General features: G+C 37.1%; 2 protein-coding genes across 2 annotated transcripts; one reads left to right on the top strand and one right to left on the bottom strand.

Annotated features, from left to right (window-relative positions):
• The first annotated feature begins 78 nt into the window (after positions 1 to 78).
• LOC143864758 (endoglucanase 3-like) lies at positions 79 to 7,114 on the top strand. Its single transcript, XM_077375562.1, has 6 exons — positions 79 to 415; positions 2,455 to 2,664; positions 4,234 to 4,527; positions 4,919 to 5,068; positions 5,839 to 6,114; positions 6,589 to 7,114. Exons 1-6 carry the CDS (start codon positions 215 to 217, stop codon positions 6,913 to 6,915), a joined length of 1,458 nt encoding a protein of 485 aa, XP_077231677.1. The 5' UTR covers positions 79 to 214; the 3' UTR covers positions 6,916 to 7,114.
• Positions 7,115 to 7,681: 567 nt separating this feature from the next.
• On the bottom strand, positions 7,682 to 19,309 carry LOC143864884 (Cytochrome c oxidase biogenesis protein Cmc1-like protein). The gene is made up of 4 exons (XM_077375754.1): positions 19,179 to 19,309; positions 16,969 to 17,034; positions 8,342 to 8,446; positions 7,682 to 7,997 (listed from the first exon to the last, which is right to left on the bottom strand). Exons 2-4 carry the CDS (start codon positions 17,011 to 17,013, stop codon positions 7,899 to 7,901), a joined length of 249 nt encoding a protein of 82 aa, XP_077231869.1. The 5' UTR covers positions 17,014 to 17,034; positions 19,179 to 19,309; the 3' UTR covers positions 7,682 to 7,898.
• Between the last annotated feature and the right edge of the window lie 219 nt (positions 19,310 to 19,528).

Here is a 19,528-nt window from a genome sequence, read left to right as displayed (position 1 = left end):
TTCATTACATATGTAACCATGCCTAACCAACCCTCTCTCTCTAACAAACACCCTAATTAGGCACTTCTCTCCTGCTTTTACGTTGTTAGTTGTTTCTAGTTTCTGCCACCTTTAAGCTTCAAATACAAACAATCACTACATACCTTCACCTCCTTTCTTTTTTATAACTCTTGTTATAAGAAAACCAGCCTAAGTACAGATTTCTGGCAAAAAAATGACGCCGGCAAGGATTGCAGCTCTCGGAATCCTCATCTTCTCTTTCGCCATAATTAGTGTCTCCGGCCACCCTAATTATCGCGATGCACTCGTAAAATCCATCATCTTCTTCGAGGGCCAACGATCAGGGAAGCTTCCTGAAAAACAGACCATATCATGGAGGTCCGACTCGGGGCTCACCGACGGTGCCGCTGAGAATGTAGGTCTTGTGTTACCATTTTTCTCATATGAAAATAATAAGTTGAAGTGTTTTAGGAAGTTTAATTAGAGCTACATTATGTCATGTTTGCATTTTTCTTTTTCTATTTTTGAAATAGTGAATTTTATTGATATAAGCGGCCACGACAAAGGCGGTCCTGAGGCCTAAGAAGACAATAAGAAAAGGCAACAGAAACAAATACAAAAAACATGTCGGGAGGGAAGAAGATTTAAAAACTCACTTCCGCTTTATTAGAATCCTTAATTACTATCGGGCCTGAGAGGGTCTACTTAATTTGTGATTAATTATGCATGTAGTTTATCCATGTGTGTTGGCGTGTTGAAAACCCAACACTATATGTAAATGTATGAGTGCATATAATTTTATTGATGTATATATATGTATGTATGCACGTATGTATGGCATGTATCATTTTATCCATAACTGGAACCTCTAAACCATAGTTTCAAAACTCCCTTGCATCATCGTGGACGACTCCTAATCGACTCCCTTTACATTGGCCGTGTAGGTCAATCAAAACTACTTTGACTCTCCTGAGTTTTGACTGCATCAACCGAGTACTCGACCGCTTCTTCCCGAGTCTCCAGTTTTTTTTGTCTAACTTATTTTTCATGGAATTGTTTTTTTTTAAATCAAAGTTTTTCCTGTTTAATAGGAAAATTCCATTCCTGCTGGACCTTGGAATTTCTTTTTCAATGGAATTTTTTCGCTAGTTCAAAACAGCCCTTAAAAGCCATAAAAGTGGGGAAATGCAGCCACTTTTGGTAAACAAGAAGCAAACTGGGGTTGAAATATCATTTGCCCTAAAATTAGTATCACCATTCTCGCATCAAAATTACTTACGGATAATAAAACTAGAGGATTGATAAACTGAAGGGTGCCCTTGCAAAACCCAACCGTACGGGTACCCTATTGGATCCACATCACCAAACCGCATTTATAATGGCACTAAAAAAATGTAAAATTAAGGGAACGATAATTTTCTAGCAAACCGCATTTATAATGGCACTAAAAAATGTAAAAGGAATGATAATTTTCTAGCAAACCGCATTTATAATGGCACTAAAAAATGTAGAATTAATGGAATTATAATTTTCATTGGGCAACCTGGATCCGATGGGGTGCCCTTGGGCTTGGGTTTTTGAAAGGGCACCCATTAGTTTAGCATTCATAAAATAATACACATAATTTTTAGTGTACCGAAATGTCCCATTGGAGGGCAATTTTGTATTAAAATTCTAAACATTGATGGGCACGAATGAGTTGACACCATAGTTTGATTCGACAAAAAAGGGACGGGAAAAATTATATGGTTGTTAAACTATAAAAGATTAAATATTGCCTTCTCCAACAGCATAAGCTTTTTGAGTAAACTGGAGTTTCACATGGTATGAGAGCAAATGTCTCTTTCTCCAACAGCTTAAGCTTTTGGAGTAAACTGGTAGTTTCACAATGGTATTCGTACAAAAAAAATGTAATAAAATAACGGGAGCACAAAAAAAAAAATGCCTTAAAATGCTTTCCTTAGGAAAAGAAAGAAAAAAGAAAAGAAAAAAACAGAATTTTTACTGTAAAAGTTTCAAACGGACTATTAAACGGCAATCATTAAAATGCATTTTTTCCCAAAAAAGTAAATAAATCAGTTTAGAAAAGGGTTTTGCTAACTATGGTTGACACAAGATGTGCACGTAAGAGCATCTACTTATACGTATTGTTAAAGTATAAAAGATTAAATACTGCCTTTCTCCAACAGCTTACGCTATTGGAGAAGTTGGTAAGTTAATTAACATGGTATCAAAGCAAATGCTTGGGTTCAAACCTCCTTGATAGCAAAATCCACATGTAATGGCTAAATCCAAAAGTGGGGCCACATATGCCACGTGTAGGCCAACCCAAAGAAAGAGGGGCCACACATGAGGGGGAGTGTTAAAGTATAAAAGATTAAATACTGCCTTTTTCCAACAGCTTAAGCTATTGGAGATGTTGGTAAGTTAACACGTATTATTGGCATTTTGTAGGTTGATTTGTGCGGGGGCTACTATGATGCAGGGGACAATGTTAAGTTTGGGCTGCCAATGGCCTTCACAACCACCATGCTCGCATGGAGCATGTTGGAGTTTGGAAAACACATGCCCGGTGAGCTTGATCATGCTCGAGGCGCACTCCGTTGGGGCACTGACTATCTCCTCAAAGCCTCTAGCAAGCTCCCCGACGCTCTCTATGTGCAGGTTTGAATTCCAAACAATTACGTACAAACAACCATGTTTTAATAATTGCACTAACTCTTGTCTTTTATTATGGGAAACGATTTTAGCACTCCAAAGTTTTTATATGTCTCGAAAGTAGGGTATCGTTTTGTTTTTAATCGGCCTTATTAGAGCTTTTTGGGAACTGTAAATAACCTTTCGACAGCCCTTTAAACACTAGAAGAGAAGAAGCTTTCACTGCATATAAAAACATTGGAGTGCTAAAATCATTTCCCTTTTATTATTTAATGAACTGACAAAAGTCATTACAGTTCCCAAAAAGCTCTCACAAGCCGATTAAAAAAGAAAAGACAACCTGAATTTGTGCAATTATTAAAACATAGCTGTGCTGATATCATTTCCCTTTTATTCTTTTTATTTAGGCACTTGCAAGGAAAATATTTCTGCCTAAAAAAATGTTTCCCAGGAAATTAATTTTTCCATAATTTAGAGAGATGATATGGTTATGGCTTATTTAGAGCGAAATCCGTATAAAATGAAAGTCCCTCTAAATAGAACTTGAACTGCAGTAGTTAATAGAACATTGGAAAAGCTGGAAAATTTGGAAAAGAAAATTTCTTTTCCAAAAATTTCCTTAAAATTATTGCAATCCAAACAAGGCCTTCAGGAAAATGATAGTTCTACTCTTTTGTTCTTATTTTTCTTGAAATGCTTTTCATTTTTATGAAAAGGCGAATAATATGGGGTGGAAATGCAGTCAGGGGTGAAAATATCACTTCATACTATTCAATTGGATTGCAGGAATTTTCAGGAAAAGTTTGGAGAGGAAAATTTTCCTACATTTTTTATACCCTGTAAGACTTGAACAAACCTATTCTGTTATCACTTAGAGGGACCATTAATTTATAATAATATGTCTCTAAATTGACCATAATCATACAATTTCCCCTTTAAATCATGGAAAGACAAAATTTTCTGTCAAAAAATACTTTTCTTGCAATCCCAACAGGGGTAGGGAAACAATATGAAGACAGATTTGTTGTCTGAAACAGTGCTCTAAACTGTGAAACAACCAGTTACTCCATAAGTTGAGTTTTTATAACCTTGAAGTCCTGTGTGGGCGGTACTGCCCTTGATATTAGATCCAACAGCAGCTCACTTTTTAAGAGGCTGCTGTTTGGATCAAATATCAAGAGTGGTACTTTGTTATACCACCAACACGGGACATCACGGTAGGCACCATATAATTTCTCCCAGAAGTTAAGCTGTTAAAGATGGTGTTATTTAATCATTTATACTCAAACACTCCCTTTCATTCGTGTCTCCTCTTTTTTGTGTCGGCCGTACACGTAGAACATGTGGAGCCTCTTTTGGGTTGGTCATACACGTGAATTTTTAATATCAAACAACCAGTTACTCCAACAGCTTAAGCTGTTGGAGATGGTGTTATTTAATCATTTATAGTTCAACATAAACCTATGGAAATTTTCCATAATATGTTTCAAACACCCCCTAAACCTTTTGCTTTATTATATTTTTTATTCCTACTATACACTACACTTATTATTTACATTGTATGGCAAAATTTAGGTGGGCGATCCAAACTCGGACCACAAGTGCTGGGAGCGGGCCGAGGACATGGACACCCCACGGCCGCTCTTCAAGGTCACCCCATTGAACCCTGGCTCTGATGTTGCAGCCGAGACTGCTGCTGCACTCGCCGCCGCCTCTGTAGTGTTCAAAAATATTGACGCCGGGTACTCTAAAAAGCTCTTGGCAACGGCCGAGAAGGCATTTGATTTCGCCGATAAATATAGGGGGAATTATAGTGACTCCCTCTCGTCCGTCGTCTGTCCCTTTTATTGTTCATATTCGGGCTATCAAGTAAGCATGCATTTACCTGGAAAAAAAACATTTTGTTGTTATTTTTTTATACATTTTAACTGTTTACACTAATTAAAAAATATTGATTTCTTATTGTTCTTTAATTTAAACAGAGTAAAAGAAAACAAAGGAATATTTGTTACTTCCAGTTTTTATAATGGCACTCCTCTTATTTGACATGTTTCTTATTAATTGTTAGGGATTTGCTAGGAATATTCATTTATTCATCTGACGTGGCTTTTCTCCCATGCAAAAGTGAGCCGTGTTATCACTTTCCGCAAAATTGCCTAGCAAATCCCTTCTTTTATATGTCCAATATTTTCAACAAATTAATTAAAAATTACTTGACATAAATTAAACTATAGTCACTAATTTTTGATTGAAAATTCAGGATGAATTATTATGGGGAGCTGCATGGCTTTACAAGGCCACCCACAAGGCGTCTTATCTTGATTATGCCCGCTCGCTTGGACTCAATGATGACTGTGATACTTTTAGCTGGGATAGTAAGCTTCCCGGTGCTAGAGTGCTCCTTTCTCGGGTAAATTTCATTTTTTTTGCTATATTAATTATACTGTATTATTTTAAGATTTAGAAATTTACTTGATTTTACTAATTTAACATAAAATTCTTCACAATTTACATCTTTAGAAATTTGTTTTAGACCCATTTTACATCGGAAGAAATGGAGGTTGGGTAAAAAAAAGTAAGATATTTTAGAAATATTTTTCCTTTCAAAACTTTTCCAAAAAATTTCTACAGTCCAAAAAGGGTATAGAGGGAAATGATTTTGAATACACAGCAACCTTATTACCTTACTACCAATGGCACGGTAAGAAAGGATAGAGAAAATACCTCAAGCCAATGTCCTAGTACTCGTTCCTAGTGACCCATGTTATATTCTCAGGAAAAGCTCGAACAACCGATTCACGGATCTCTGTTCGAGAAATAAGAGGATCGAACCATTTTTTCCGACTCTTTCAAATTCGAGTGCATTTTCTTAAAACCGTGGTTTTAAATATCATCCTCCGAAACCGAAATTTGGCCAAAATGCAAATTTCGCTAGTTATGAAATTTCGGCAATTTCTGAAATTTTCACCGAAAATTTGAAAATTTGATTTTAAAAAGAAAATATGATAATCCCGAATTTTAAGCCAAAATTTGGGTAATTTCGGCCCAACTTTCAAAATAAATAAAATATTAATTTTTATTCTGGATTTCGGCTGAAATTTCAAAAACCGAAACCGAAATTTAAAACCATGCTTACAACAAAGTTGGGTAATATTCATAGTTGTGTATTCAATTTCGTAGGACTCGTATGTCAGAAATGGCGACGCTCTCGCTGCATTCCGGGAACAAGCGGAGAGGTTCATATGTAACATTTTGCCGAACTCGCCATCCTTGACAGTAAAGTACACACCAGAGGGACTCATGTACAAGATGAATGGGAGCAACTTACAGTATGTTACCTCCACAACATTTCTCTTGTCGACTTATGGAAGATACTTAAAGGCTTCTGAGAGAACTTTCAATTGTGGGAGCATGATTGTCAGTTCAGCTCTCCTAAGAGAACAAGCCAAGAAACAGGTATTATTATACTACTTGTGTACAATAAATCTGCTTAGACAACCTCAAAAGAAAATGGGTGCAAATTTAAAAACCAATTAGTAGTTGTAGTTTAGCAAATTTGTAACACAATTTTTAGTAATCCAACTATTGATCTTTGTGATTGTAATTCATGCATTGCATTCTGTAAATTGGGCGTTATACATTGAAAGAACCAATTACTCCAAAAGCTTAAGCTGTTAGAGTTGGTGTTAATTAATCCTTTATACCTGTACACCTGGCATATGTGGCCCCTCTTTCTGGTTTGTTGTACAAGTGGATATTTAACATCAAGGAGTTATTAGGTCTTGAAAGCAGGTCTTCACGACTCTGATATCATGTGAAACTACCAATTACTCCAAAAGCATAAGCTGTTAGTTGGAATTATTTAATCTTTTATACTTCATCATATAGTATCTAATCTCTTCTTCTTTTTTGGTTAATTACCATCTTCAGATAGATTACATTCTGGGAGAAAATCCTCAGGGGATGTCATACATGGTGGGTTTCGGGGATAGGTTTCCGCAACGAATCCACCACAGAGGCTCGTCTTTGCCGAGCCTAAATATAAAGCCTCAATCCATTGGCTGCGATGATTTCGAATCACTAAACAGTGCAAACCCAAACCCTAATATCTTGATTGGAGCTGTGGTTGGCGGACCCGATGAAAATGACGCCTTCTCGGATGATCGGAACAACTACGCCCAAACAGAGCCCGCCACGTACATAAATGCTCCACTGATAGGGCCCCTGTCATACTTAGCTGCTAAATTTAATTCCTAGATTTATGTTAAATTGTCTCCATATTCAAATGAGATAACTACACTTAATTATCTCTATGTGTTGAATTGTTGATATGTTTAACCTTCTTTTCTTTGTATACCTATGTTTAATATGGCTTGAGAGAAATATAAAACAATGTCAAACCCTGTCAAGTAAATCTGCAATTTGATGAATTAATGATACATTTAACCTTCTTTTATTTATTTTTGCGTACTAAAAATGGCGTAAAATAAATTTTATTTCAACTTTAAGTAGAAAATGGGTAGTAAAACAAATTTTACAACCATTTTTAAATGGAAATGGGTGTACAATAATGGGCGTGAAATTTATTTAACACCCATTTTACGGGGCCTAATGAAAAATATTAGCAGCAAAAGTATCATTGGCTTTCTCTGTGTTATTTCTCTGGTGAGAAGTGCGAGGTCTTAGTTGAGAGAAAAGAAAAAGTGTTATGATTGGTGAGTTTTTAGTTAATCCCATTGTAATCCTGTATTATTTCTTCATCAAAATATGAGAATTTGGATATATCTCCCTCTGGCTTATTCCGTTTCTTGCATTTTCTCTTCTTTAAAAAAAAACATTGTTGAATTATATAAAGGAGCAATGGTAGGATTACAACAACAATTAGGTAGAAGAGCTGTTTAAGGAGTCATGAGAAATGCTAAAAGAAGAAAAAACAATAGAAAACTCTAATGAAGAATTAGATAGAGATCCTAAGTACGAAGAACTGCTTCAAATGCTAAAAGAAGAAAAACAATAGAAAATCTAATGAAGAAATAGACAGAACCTTCACCACTCAGATACTAAACTTTATTACATTGCAAAACCAATGAAGTTTGGTATAACAAATGAGTTTAGTTGTACTATATAATCCTGGTGTTATTTCGTCCAACAGAAATTTCTGAACAGAGTAGTGATAGTTTAAAGAATCATGAGATTTCAAGCATCAAGCTACATGTTACAATTTTTGTGATTTTGGGACATTATTGTGGGTTTTTCTCTGCAAGTTCCTTTCTGTGTGCCTGTAGTCTTTCCTTCAACTTCTTGCTTTCTTCAAAGTTTGCCTTTCGCTTCAAAGCTTTCTGCGGAAGAAATGGAACTTACAACTTGGAGAATAACTTATAACTTGGAGAATTCCGAAAAGAGAATCATACCTTTCAAAAAAATGAAAAAGGGAAACGATATCTGCAATCCCTCATTTTAATAGACGCTTCTCTCTTCAATATCCACTTCTCTAATTAGCCGTAAAAGACTAATAAATTCTAAAAAGCTACTGATTTTTTTCTTTTGAAAGTACCTAAAAATAGCTATTGATAGCCAATCAAAAAAACTGTTTAAGAAAGTGAAGAAAGACATACAAGGGACTGAAGATATCATTTCTTCCCGAAAATAAGAACATACGCAAAAATGGAAAATAAGAACTCACTTCTTCCCGAAAACAGCGGTCGAGCTTTATCTTGAGATCTGTACATTCACCAAAGAATTTGGCAATGGGATGGTCTGTGTGACACTTCTGAAACTGTTCAATAATCTGCAAAACGCAAATGCCAAAGAGCAATCACATAGTTAAGATTTACAAAGAGATGTGTTGAAAATAGAATCAGATGGTACAACTATAAGAGGGCTGGATCAATTCAAATTGTTCACAGTAAGTTTTATAATCCTTGGCTGATTTATAAAGAGATGTGTTGAAAATGAATCAGATGGTATAACTATAAGAGTGCTGGATCAGTTCAAATTGTTCACAGTAAGTTTTATAAATTTAATCAGCAAGGGTTGGATGATCTAGGTCTTCTTACAGTGGTAACTACCGTCGATGGCCCATTGTGCAAAAAACATACCAATTGGTTGATCTTAGTCGTCTGATGGGTGGCCTTTCCACAGAAACTGAAAGTCTTAAGGTAAATTAAATTACATGAATCGGGCACCTAGGATCATATTATCAGTGTGATTTTGTAGCAAAGCACATCCATGATTAGGCTCAACTGATGATGGATGATTAAACAAAATGGGTTTCTTGTCATTGATCCAAGACTGCCACTTCTAACACTTCAAATCAAAATTTAGACATTTAGTAGCATAGCATCCTTGGTCATATAGTCATTTTTATGACTTTATGACCAACTATATAGTCAGGAACGTGGTGTTTTCAATGAGTATGACATCGAGCCCCAGGACCAGATTGTTTTATTCTAACCTTTTTTTTAGTTTTGTTGGGAGATTATAAAGGCAAATTTCATGGATCCATTCAATGCCTTTTACGAGGACTTAGTCTGGATAGGAGCATTGGGGCCACCTTTATTGCCTTGATCCCTAAGGATGAAGGACTGGCCACCCTTACGCCCGATAAGCTTCGTAGGAAGTGTTTACAAGATAGTGGCAAAAGTAATGGATACAGAATGAAAAAGGTTCTCTACAAAGTTATTTCTCCATCGCAGTCAGCTTTTATTCACAAGCAACAAATCCTTGATGGATGGCGCCCTGGTTGCAAATAAAGCAATTGAGTTCTACTCAAGGACTTAGAGGTAAGGTGTTGTTTGTAAGCCGGTTATAGAAAAAGCTTATGACGGAGTGGAATGGAACTGCCTGGATTACCTCCTGGAACATATGGGATTTGGAGTCAGATGGTGGGCATGGATGATGAGAAGTGTTTCATCGGCTTGGTTCTCTATTCTTTTGAATGGTTCACCCAAAGGGTTCTTCAAGTCCTTTAGAGGGCTTAGGCAGGGTTATCCTCTTTCCATGTTCTTGTTCCTGGTGAACTCAGAAACTCTCAGTATAATGATTGACAAGGGTAGAAGTAGTAGTTATCGAAGGTTTTCATATAAGGGAATCCGAGAGTGGAAGTGTCCCACCTGCAATTCACCGACGACAAATTGATTTTCAGTGAGGCTAACAAGGAAAAGGTGCTCAAACTAAAAGCAATACTTCGATCCAAAGAGGTAGCGACAGGGCAGAGATCAAATTTTCGTAAATCAAAATTGATGGGTACTCATATGGAGAATGAGGAGAAAATCAGATTCGCAAACCTTCTTGGTTGTTCGGTTGAGGAATTCCCTTCCCGTATTTGGGCCTCCCCCCTCTGCAAAGAAAGACTGAAACCGAAAGCTTGGGACCCTGTCATTCAGAGGGTAGAGAAAAGAATTTAGTCTCCCCATAGGGGGCAGTATAACCTTATCAAGGTGGTGGTTGCCAACATCCCAATGTACCACTTCTCCATACTCAGATGTCCTATAGGGGTGATCAAGCAGATTGAGCAAATGAAAAGAAACTTCCTGTGGGGGGATTCGGAGGAGAAGAGAAAATTTTATCTAGTCCGTTGGAATGATGTATGCAGACCAATTAAAGGAGGAGGATTGGGCTTAAGGAAGTTAAGGTGTACTTGGGAAATGGTTGTGGAGATTCAGGGAGGAAAGGTAATAACTATGGGTAAGGGTAATTGAAAGCAAGTATGGCTCCGGTCCGAACCAGTGGATGGCTGATGATAGAAACAGTAGCACAGCTCTGGCAGTTTGGAGGGGCATTATGAGACTATATAGACCAACAAGGAGATTCAAGTTTACAAAAATAAACAAATTGTAAAATGTACACGCAATTCTATTACATCTTCCTTCGTCCATTACACAACAAACTTTATACCCTTAATGACCATGAGAGTTAATGTGTTCCATTTTTTCAGCACAGAAGGGGCCATGTAAAATATTATTAAAATGAGATTCATTCTCACAACATAGGATTCGATTTCAGTCTTCAAGTATGCTACCTTCATTTCCTTTATTGTTTTGAGGCCTGTTTGAGGCAGCAAATGAGAGCTCTGCTATGGCTATTGCACGGATTACTGTCTCAAAAGATTAACGGAATGCAAGAGGGGCTCTTCTCCTAGGGCCTATTGGGGCTCCTTCTTTGCCTCACAAACTAACGAAATTGTTGTGTGAACCAGTAGTTGACGTATATGAGAGAAGATTGGCACCCTAGAGAAGGTAATTCTTGTTCTTGACTATTTTTGCACACATATAAATGTGACTGGTTTAGCATTCCCTGATCTACTCATGTTTCGTTTGAGACGTCATTAACACTTATAGGGAGAAATTAGAGTTGAATTAGGGACTTTCTTAGGTGTGAAGGGAAGGTCACAAATTCTATTTGGTGAGGGAGAGAGAGTTTTCCATCCCGGGAACGGGTGTAGGGATTAGAAGGTTGAAGGTTAATAAGGTTTTTCTTAGGAAAATAGCAATGGAGGTTTGGGATGACTCGAAAGGTATTTGGGGAAGGGTTTTAGAAGGAAAGTACCATCTACTGAGTCTCGAGATGCTAAATCAGCATATAGAAAGAGGGGTAAGGCCCATTAATGTAGAAAAGTGGATCGGCATATGGAATCCAAAAAATCCAGGATGGCTTTTGCACCGGGGAGGGGGAGGCTCTTGAAACCGAACTAGACTAGAAGGAACATTGGACTTAGCACCATTCCTATGAGTGCATTTGTCTAGAAGAGCCAACAAAGGAACATCTCTCTCTCTCTCTCTCTCTCTCTCTCTCTCTCTCTCTCTCTCTCTCTCTCTATATATATATATATATATATATATATATATATATAGAGAGAGAGAGAGAGAGAGAGAGAGCGCTAATGTTAGCATGAAACAAGGGTGGGGCCACATTGTTGGGGTGATCCTAAGCATTCATTTGAAAGGCCCCATCATGGATGGGGTGTGTACCAAAAATCAGCTTCATTGGATCATCATAGGACATCCGTTTGTGGGGGTGAATGGATAGATACTGTTTGTCCACTAATCTGCCCATTTTTTCACCCCACAAATTGACCCCCTAAGATGATCCAATGGAGCTGATTTTTGGTGGACACCCTATCCATGAAAGGGCCTTCCAAATGAATGCTTTGGATCCCCTCAACAATGTGGGCCCGACCTTGTTTTATACTAACGTTAGCAGCTAAGCTTAGCTGCTAACGTGAGCAGCAACCCTATATATATATATATATATATATATATATATATATATATATATATATATATAGAGGAAAGTATTGGTGAGCTTAAGCTCACTAAACTTATGGTGAGCTTAAGCGCCCCAATCACATGGGTCCCACATTTTCTGTGGTGATCCAAACCATTCATTTGCAAGGCCGTATCATAGATAGGGTGTGTACCAAAAATCAGCTCCATAGGATCATCCTAACCCCTCCATTTGTGGAGGATAAAAATGGGCAGATTTGTGGACAAATAATGTATGTCCATTTTGACCTCCACAAATGGATGGGTTAGGATGATCCAATGGAGCTGATTTTTGGTACACACCCCATTTATGTAAGGGCCTTTCAAATGAATGCTTTGGATCATCCTAACAAAGTGGGCCCCAATGTGATTGGGCGCTTAAGCTCACCAAAACCAAAAATCAGCTCCATAGGATCATCCTAACCCCTCCATTTGTGGAGGACAAAAATGGGGCAGGTGATAAGGCCTTGCAAATGAATGGTTTGGATCACCACAGAACATGTGGGACCCATGTGATTGGGGAGCTTAAGCGCACCATAAGTTTGGTGCGCTTAAGCTCACCAACAGTTTCCTCTCTCTCTCTCTCTCTCTCTCTCTCTCTCTCTCTCTCTATATATATATATATATATATATATATATATATATATATATATATATATGAGAAAAGGGTTCCTAAGGTTAACGTCATATAGCTTATATGATTTTTGGTGGACACCCTATCCATGAAAGGGCCTTCCAAATGAATGCTTTGGATCCCCTCAACAATGTGGGCCACACATTATTTGGGTGATCCAAACCATTCATTTTTAAGGCCCTCACATAGATAGGATGTCCACAAAAAATCAGATCCATAGGATCATCCTAACCATTCGAACTTTGGAGGCAAAAAATGGACTAATTTGTAAAGGTTTAAAGACATCCATTTTACCTCCACAAATCGTAGGGTTGGGATGATCCTATGGATCTGATTTTTTGTAGACACCCTATCTATGTGAGGGCCTTTAAAATGGATGGCTTGGATCACCCAAACAATGTGGGCCCCCACTGTATTTTAAGCTAGTGTGTAGAAAACTCTCAACACATATGTGTAGGAACCGTTTTCTCATATATATATATATATATATGAGAAAAGGGTTCCTAAGGTTAACGTCATATAGCTTATATGAGGTGGCGCTCACAAAACATAAGGGGCCCTCATTGTTAGGATGATCCAAAGCATTCATTTGAAAGGCCCCATCATAGATAGGGTGTGTACAAAAAATCAGCTCCATTGGATCATCCTAACCCATCCAAAAGTGGAGGGCAAAATGGATAGACACTTTTTGTCCACAAATCTGCCCATTTTGCCTCCACTTTTGGAGGGGTTAGGATGATCCAATGGAGCTGATTTTTGGTACACACCCTATCTATGATGGGGCCTTGCAAATGAATGGTTTGGATCATCCAAACAAAGTCGGCGCCTTATGTTTTGTGAGCGCCACCTCATATAAGCTGGTTAACCTCAGGAACTCTATTCTCTCTCTCTCTCTCTCTCTCTCTCTCTCTCTCTCTCTCTCTCTCTCTCTTTATATATATATATATATATAGAGAGAAAACATTTCCTACACACTTGTGTAGGTAAGTTACCTAAGCACTACCTTAAAATACAGTGGGGGCCCACATTGTTTGGGTGATCCAAACAATTCATTTGAATGGTCCTCACATAGATAGGGTGTCCACAAAAAATTAGATCCATAGGATCATCCCAACCCTACGATTTGTGGAGGTAAAATGGACGTGTATAAACCTTCACAAATTAGTCCATTTTTTGCCTCCATAGTTTGAATGGTTAGGATGATCTTATGGATCTGATTTTTTGTGGACACCCTATCTATGTGAGGACCATTCAAATGAATTGTTTGGATCACCCAAACAATGTGGGCCCCCACTGTATTTTAAGGTAGTGCGTAGGTAACTTACCTACACAAGTGTGTAGGAAATGTTCTCTCATATATATATATATATATATATATATATATGAGAAAAGTGTTTCTAAGCACATGCTTAGGGAGCTCCCTAAGCACAAGTGGCTTAAAATGCCACCGATTGGTAGCTTTTTGTGGACCCCGCAGAGGTGGAACCGCCATACGAACCAATCGGTGGCTTTTTAAGCCACTTGTGCGTAGGGAGCTCCCTAAGCACGTGCTTAGAAACACCTCTCTCTCTCTCTCTATATATATATATATATATATATATATATATATATATATATATATGTTAGAAGGTTGAAAGAAGTTAATAGGATTTTGTTAGCAAAATGGTTTTAGAGATTTCAAAGGGACTAGAGAGACTTGGGAAGTGTTTCAAAAGGAAAGTATCATTGCAAGGAGGGGATTGAGATGCTAGAAGTCTAGAACAACATATAAGAAAATGTTACTCTTGGTATAGGGATTTATAAGGGTGATTGGTTGAGAGAGGTTAATAGAGTTTTGTTAGCAAAATGGTATTGGAGGTTTTGGAAGGACGTCTGAGGGCTTTGGGCAAGGTTCATGGAAGGAAAGTATCATTGTATGGAGAGGATGGAGTCCTAGATAAAAAATTAGGAGAAAGGGTGTGGAGCACAGGAGTGACCACTAGAGTAGGGAAAGTGTTTGCAATAAAAATATGTTCAGGATAGGAATTAGGAAAGCATTTGGAGGACAATTCTGACCAGAGTCCCAGACAAAAAGAAACTGTAATTTTCAGTAAAGTTTTTTAATTTTTAATTATTCATATTAATTTTAATTTTATGAGTTTTTTATTTTTTTCTTCTACAAACCCAAAGAATTCTTCTTATTTTATACTCAGGCCATTGATTCAGCATTGGACAAAATAAAAGGTTCACTTTTAAGATGACGCCTGGTGTGGCCAACCCCCCTCAACTATAAGGTTTCTTGCTTTGAGCAGACTAGGTCCAAACAGAGGGTCATGGGTTGTAAAATGGTTCAAAAGGAGGGAGCAAAGTGGTGTGGTGCCGCCCATTGAAGAGAAACCTTTGTGATGACGAGATCAAATAGTGGTTGAAGCTTCAAAGTTCAAACCTCACTCATGAGTCATGACAAAAGATAAATGAGACCAACATGTTTCTGGTCTTTTAAATAGTTTGGAAATAACTCAACTCAACTGATCAAAGCCTTTGTCCCAAACTAGTTGGGGTCGGCTAAATGAATCCTTTAGAAAAAATTCATGAAGAAGGTAAAAGGATTTTATATAGTTTGGAAATCTAAATGCTAAATGTAGGTTTAGATACACTAATTTGGAAATGAGAGGTTAGACATTTTGTCGATGAGATCATTCTATAGCTCAGAATGAGATTATTATTCTTTTCTTGATAGAAAGAGAGAGCAGATTGGCGTCTTGCAGGTGGGTAAGGGGTTTTCCATCTTCCTCTAGAGTTCAAGGTCCTTAGGTTATTGGTCATTGTCCCTTCTTCCAAGAAGCAATGAAATTTTTGTGGTTATCCCCATTATGCAGGATATCGAAATGAGCATTTTTTTTTTAATGATACATCAAAATGAACATTGTAATAAAATTGCAAAGGGAAATGAAAAATGCGACATCCATAACGTGACATCCATACAGTATTAGAAGATTTATTATGTCCTGCCATAGATTTTATTAAGATTTAGAAGTTTGCCAATTGACAATTTATACAGGAAGGGGAACTCAATTGTTTTAAGATGTCTATCCACAGCCTGTTTCAATGTGGAAAGCTCCACCCGTGGTTTCAAATTTCCACCGAAACCGACACGAAATGAGATAATTTATAAGGGAAGGGGAACTCAATTGTTTTAAGATGTGGATCAGTTTCAATGTGTAAAGCTCCACCATCCTGCACACTCCAACTTCTTCATGTTCAAAATAGCTCGATTGGTGACCCAAGTTTGGCCTTTAAGAGATGCTAGTAATAAGGTGCTAAAGGTGTTTGTAAGCCCATTAGAAATAAAAAACTAATACACCTGAGGTGTCTACTCTTCTTTTAAGGTCTTCGAATTTTGTCTAGCTCTCTCTCTCTCTGCCACTCTAGCATGACAACCAGTGCTTTATTAACATTATTGTACTGACATGTGATAGTTATTTCCCTTGGAAAATAAGCTTATATAAAGGATGAGATTCATGACATTTCTTTTTCTTGTTTGAGAAATATGTTAACCATTTTCCTTCAAAGTAAAGATTCCGCAAAATGTTTTTAGCGAGACGGGAGCCATCAGAAACAATTTAGCTATAATTTAGTTGACACTTGGAATTTACTATTGAAACAAATGTCAACATACGTCGACATTGACATGTGTGTAGACACACATCGACACTCCTTTTTACACATGTCAATGTATTGCTATAAGTGCCATACTCAATGTGTGTCTCATCACGTACGTTGTTGTACCGTGTCAAGTGTTTATTGAATATTGTGTTTACATACTCTTTTATTATTAACTCTTATTTCATTATTTGTTGTTATCCCTCCTCCCCTAAACCCCCTAAACAAACTCTTCTTCCAATATTATATTGATTGTATTCTATTGTTCTCTCTTTCTTATTGCACACTCTTATTTGATTTATTTTGCGTCTAAGAAGAAAAATTAATAAATTAATTAATTAATGCACAATCTTATGGATCATCTCATATTTGTTCAGACTTATAGTTGCTTTATCCTATGTATGTGTATAGGTGTGTCCCCATTTCTAGATTTTTAGTGGTTGTCATGCCAGACGCCTCGTATCCATGTCGACACTCAACACATGAATCTGTGTCCACAAATCATAGCATTATATATAATACAGCATTAGTAATTAGTGACAGTCGTAAAAAATATGGTTAAGGATTCAACATATTCAAAAGAACAAGAAGATACAAGCATTGGAGACTAATTTCAATAATTGATAGATTTATTTGTACATCAGAGGTACTGTTTGAACAGATGAATTGTTGCCATCAATATGCCGGCAGGGAGAATTAAGGCAAAAAAATAATGAGCATAAAAAAAGAGAAATGGCAAAGCAAATATGAGAGGCAGGAAGCTTAACATACTTCGACGCACATTGGGTGCCTGTGTAAAGTTAAGGGAGGATGCATTTCCCACTCAAACTTATTACACTACAAAACACAATCACCAATCAGGTTCTTTTTGCTCAATACCACATGAAAACAAGAAATAAACTAAAGTCTCGATACAAAGAACAATTACCACAGTCAGATAGAAGCAAGGCCACAAGAATATGAATGCTACTTAGGAATTAATCAGTCATTTATTGGTTTGGTAGTTAAGCTAGCATTTAACCATGACATAAATATTGCAATGTTACAGCCACTAAAGGCACAATGCTTGATCCCCACACAAAACACTTGAAGGTGCCATTTTGATTATTGACAAGCCAAAAGAAATGTTTTCAAATTGAGAGGGCAAATTGAATCAAATCATAAACTTGGACAGCAGACAATCGAAAAGGTAAACATGAAGGATCCATTTTCATTTTGTAGGTGAGCCTGGAGATTGAACTCTAAAGTCAATGTTAAATACTTGGCTCAGCCTAAAAAGAAATACATTCAGGAAATAAGGACTACAGAGGAGTAGAGGTTGGCCAAAAAAACAAAGTGTCTCAATGTTAACCATCTTTGGCTAATGAATCAGCTAGCTCCTAAGCCTCTCTAAAAATGTGTGAAAAAGGTAAAGCCTTTCCCTCTAAGCAGTTAAGTACTCTTGTCAACCATATCTGCTAGCCTCCATGGTCCTAAACTACAATAGCCATTGCAATGGCATTCGTTGAGTCACCCTCAACTCGCAAAAACTCGTCAGAATTGTGATTACTTGTGACAAGAAGAGTGCATGGCTCAGCTTCATTGGTTCCTTAGAACCAATCATGCTAGAGGATAGTCTAACAACATTCCCCTTTGTCATTACATAATACACCCCACACACCCCGATCAATCCCAGATTTCCCAAAGAGGACCCATCAAAGTTTAGCATAACAATGCTTGGTGGAGGATTCCACCTCGCCACTACCCTTTCCACCCACCAAAAACTCGTTGAACCCGTCATCCAATTTGAAAGAAGTCATCCGTCGATATTTCCAAAAACTCTTTCCCCAACTCGAGCACAAAATTTCTATAAATGAAAAATCCTATAAAAGATAATTTCTTAGCCCAAAGCTCCAAACTAATGCAAACATCTGACTCTGAAATGATCTTTCCTTATTTCCCTTCTCCGGAGAGCTAATTCAAGCACACAACCTGTACAACACCAAGTAAGGAACACCCCAATGGCTTAACTGAAACTCGTACAGATAGTTCCCTCTAGAAATTTAGGAAAGCATTTTTTCTTTGGAGAGACCAATTAGCTGGTAAACATGAAACCTATAAAATCAACAATTCTGATAATAGTACAGCCCCTAATTTGAGTACCAAATTGATGTAAATAAAATTTCTAATAAAAGAACCCACAAACGAATTAAACTTAAAAGAATTAAAAGATCTTTTTTCCCTTTTAGTTTCATAGCAAGCTATGTCAAGCACCAACCAATGAAATCGAAGAAAAAAATCCATTAAAACCAGATTGCATAGCCCAAGATAATGCAAAATACACTTATCCATTAAAAATTCAGAAATTCGTTTTTCTATTTTGCGCTGTCTCTGCATTTAGAGTTCCAATCACACCATGAAGGCCAAACCCTAATAACTAATCATTAATTAAATGATATTTGGAGCTTAAAATGAATAAAAAAGAGTACTCCTAACAAACAGAAAAACTTGTCAGGTTAGAAAAAAACATATAAATTTAGTACTTAATAAAATCAACAACAGCAACAAAAAACATCATAAGACAGAAGCAGAGAGCTTACAGTTTCCCAATAAATTGAATTCAAGGATTTGTTCAAATTAAGAATTCAATAAACTATCTGGTATGAAGCCCTTACTCTCTGAAGATCTAGTCTCTAAATCTCTAATCTATTTTGATTTCTAGGGCTTGCCATGATTGATGCAATGTTTTAAATGCAGATAAAATGCAAAATTATGGTCCAAAATTATACGGAAGTTATATTGATAAATCAGTTGGGTGAGCAATTTTATGAATGTTCATAGAAAATAACAAACAAATACATGGGGTTTTTGGCAGACAAGATACTATACAAAGATGAAAAATCATCTGACTTAAACAATCCCCTAAAACTGAAACAGATATGCAGAGAAAGCTTACGAATATATGAAAGTTGAGAGAAGAGAGAGAGGTAGAGAGAGAGTACCTGTAAGAGTTGAGAGAAGAGGGAGGATGGAAAGCAAGTCCCTTGCTCGTTAATTGAGAGCTTTTACAATGTGAAATCACACCTCTTTGATTTCTTTTGGAGAGATTCCAAAAATGAGAACTTTATCTTGGAAACCAATTTCATAAATGCATGTTTGGTAACAAAGAAATATTATTCCATGGAATATTCGTGGGCGAAACAAGAGGAGCATGTTTGGAATTTTTCCTGCTACACTCACTCCCTCTTCACCCATCCCTCACAACGGGTCCCACTAATATTTCATGGAATATTTTTTCATGGTTGAAAAACATGCCCCAAGGGAAATTTGTTTTACAGAGGAAAGGGTGAGA

Source organism: Tasmannia lanceolata, unplaced genomic scaffold (genome assembly GCF_043159265.1).
Source record: "Tasmannia lanceolata isolate RefF3 unplaced genomic scaffold, GAP_Taslan_0.1 ptg000054l, whole genome shotgun sequence".
In the NCBI taxonomy this organism is placed as follows: Eukaryota; Viridiplantae; Streptophyta; class Magnoliopsida; order Canellales; family Winteraceae; genus Tasmannia; species Tasmannia lanceolata.
Note: the sequence above shows the minus strand (reverse complement) of the source record. Positions and strands in the feature narration are given on the sequence as shown.

Coding starts and splice junctions, on each gene's coding strand:
- LOC143864758 (XM_077375562.1), top strand. CDS start 215: ATGACGCCGGCAAGGATTGCAGCTCTCGGAATCCTCATCTTCTCTTTC. Junction 416..2,454: donor CCGACGGTGCCGCTGAGAAT/GTAGGTCTTGTG, acceptor GGCATTTTGTAG/GTTGATTTGTGCGGGGGCTA. Junction 5,069..5,838: donor CTAGAGTGCTCCTTTCTCGG/GTAAATTTCATT, acceptor TCAATTTCGTAG/GACTCGTATGTCAGAAATGG.
- LOC143864884 (XM_077375754.1), bottom strand. CDS start 17,013: ATGCATCCTCCCTTAACTTTACACAGGCACCCAATGTGCGTCGAA. Junction 8,447..16,968: donor GGCACCCAATGTGCGTCGAA/GTATGTTAAGCT, acceptor TGCGTTTTGCAG/ATTATTGAACAGTTTCAGAA. Junction 7,998..8,341: donor ACCGCTGTTTTCGGGAAGAA/GTGAGTTCTTAT, acceptor TTTCTTCCGCAG/AAAGCTTTGAAGCGAAAGGC.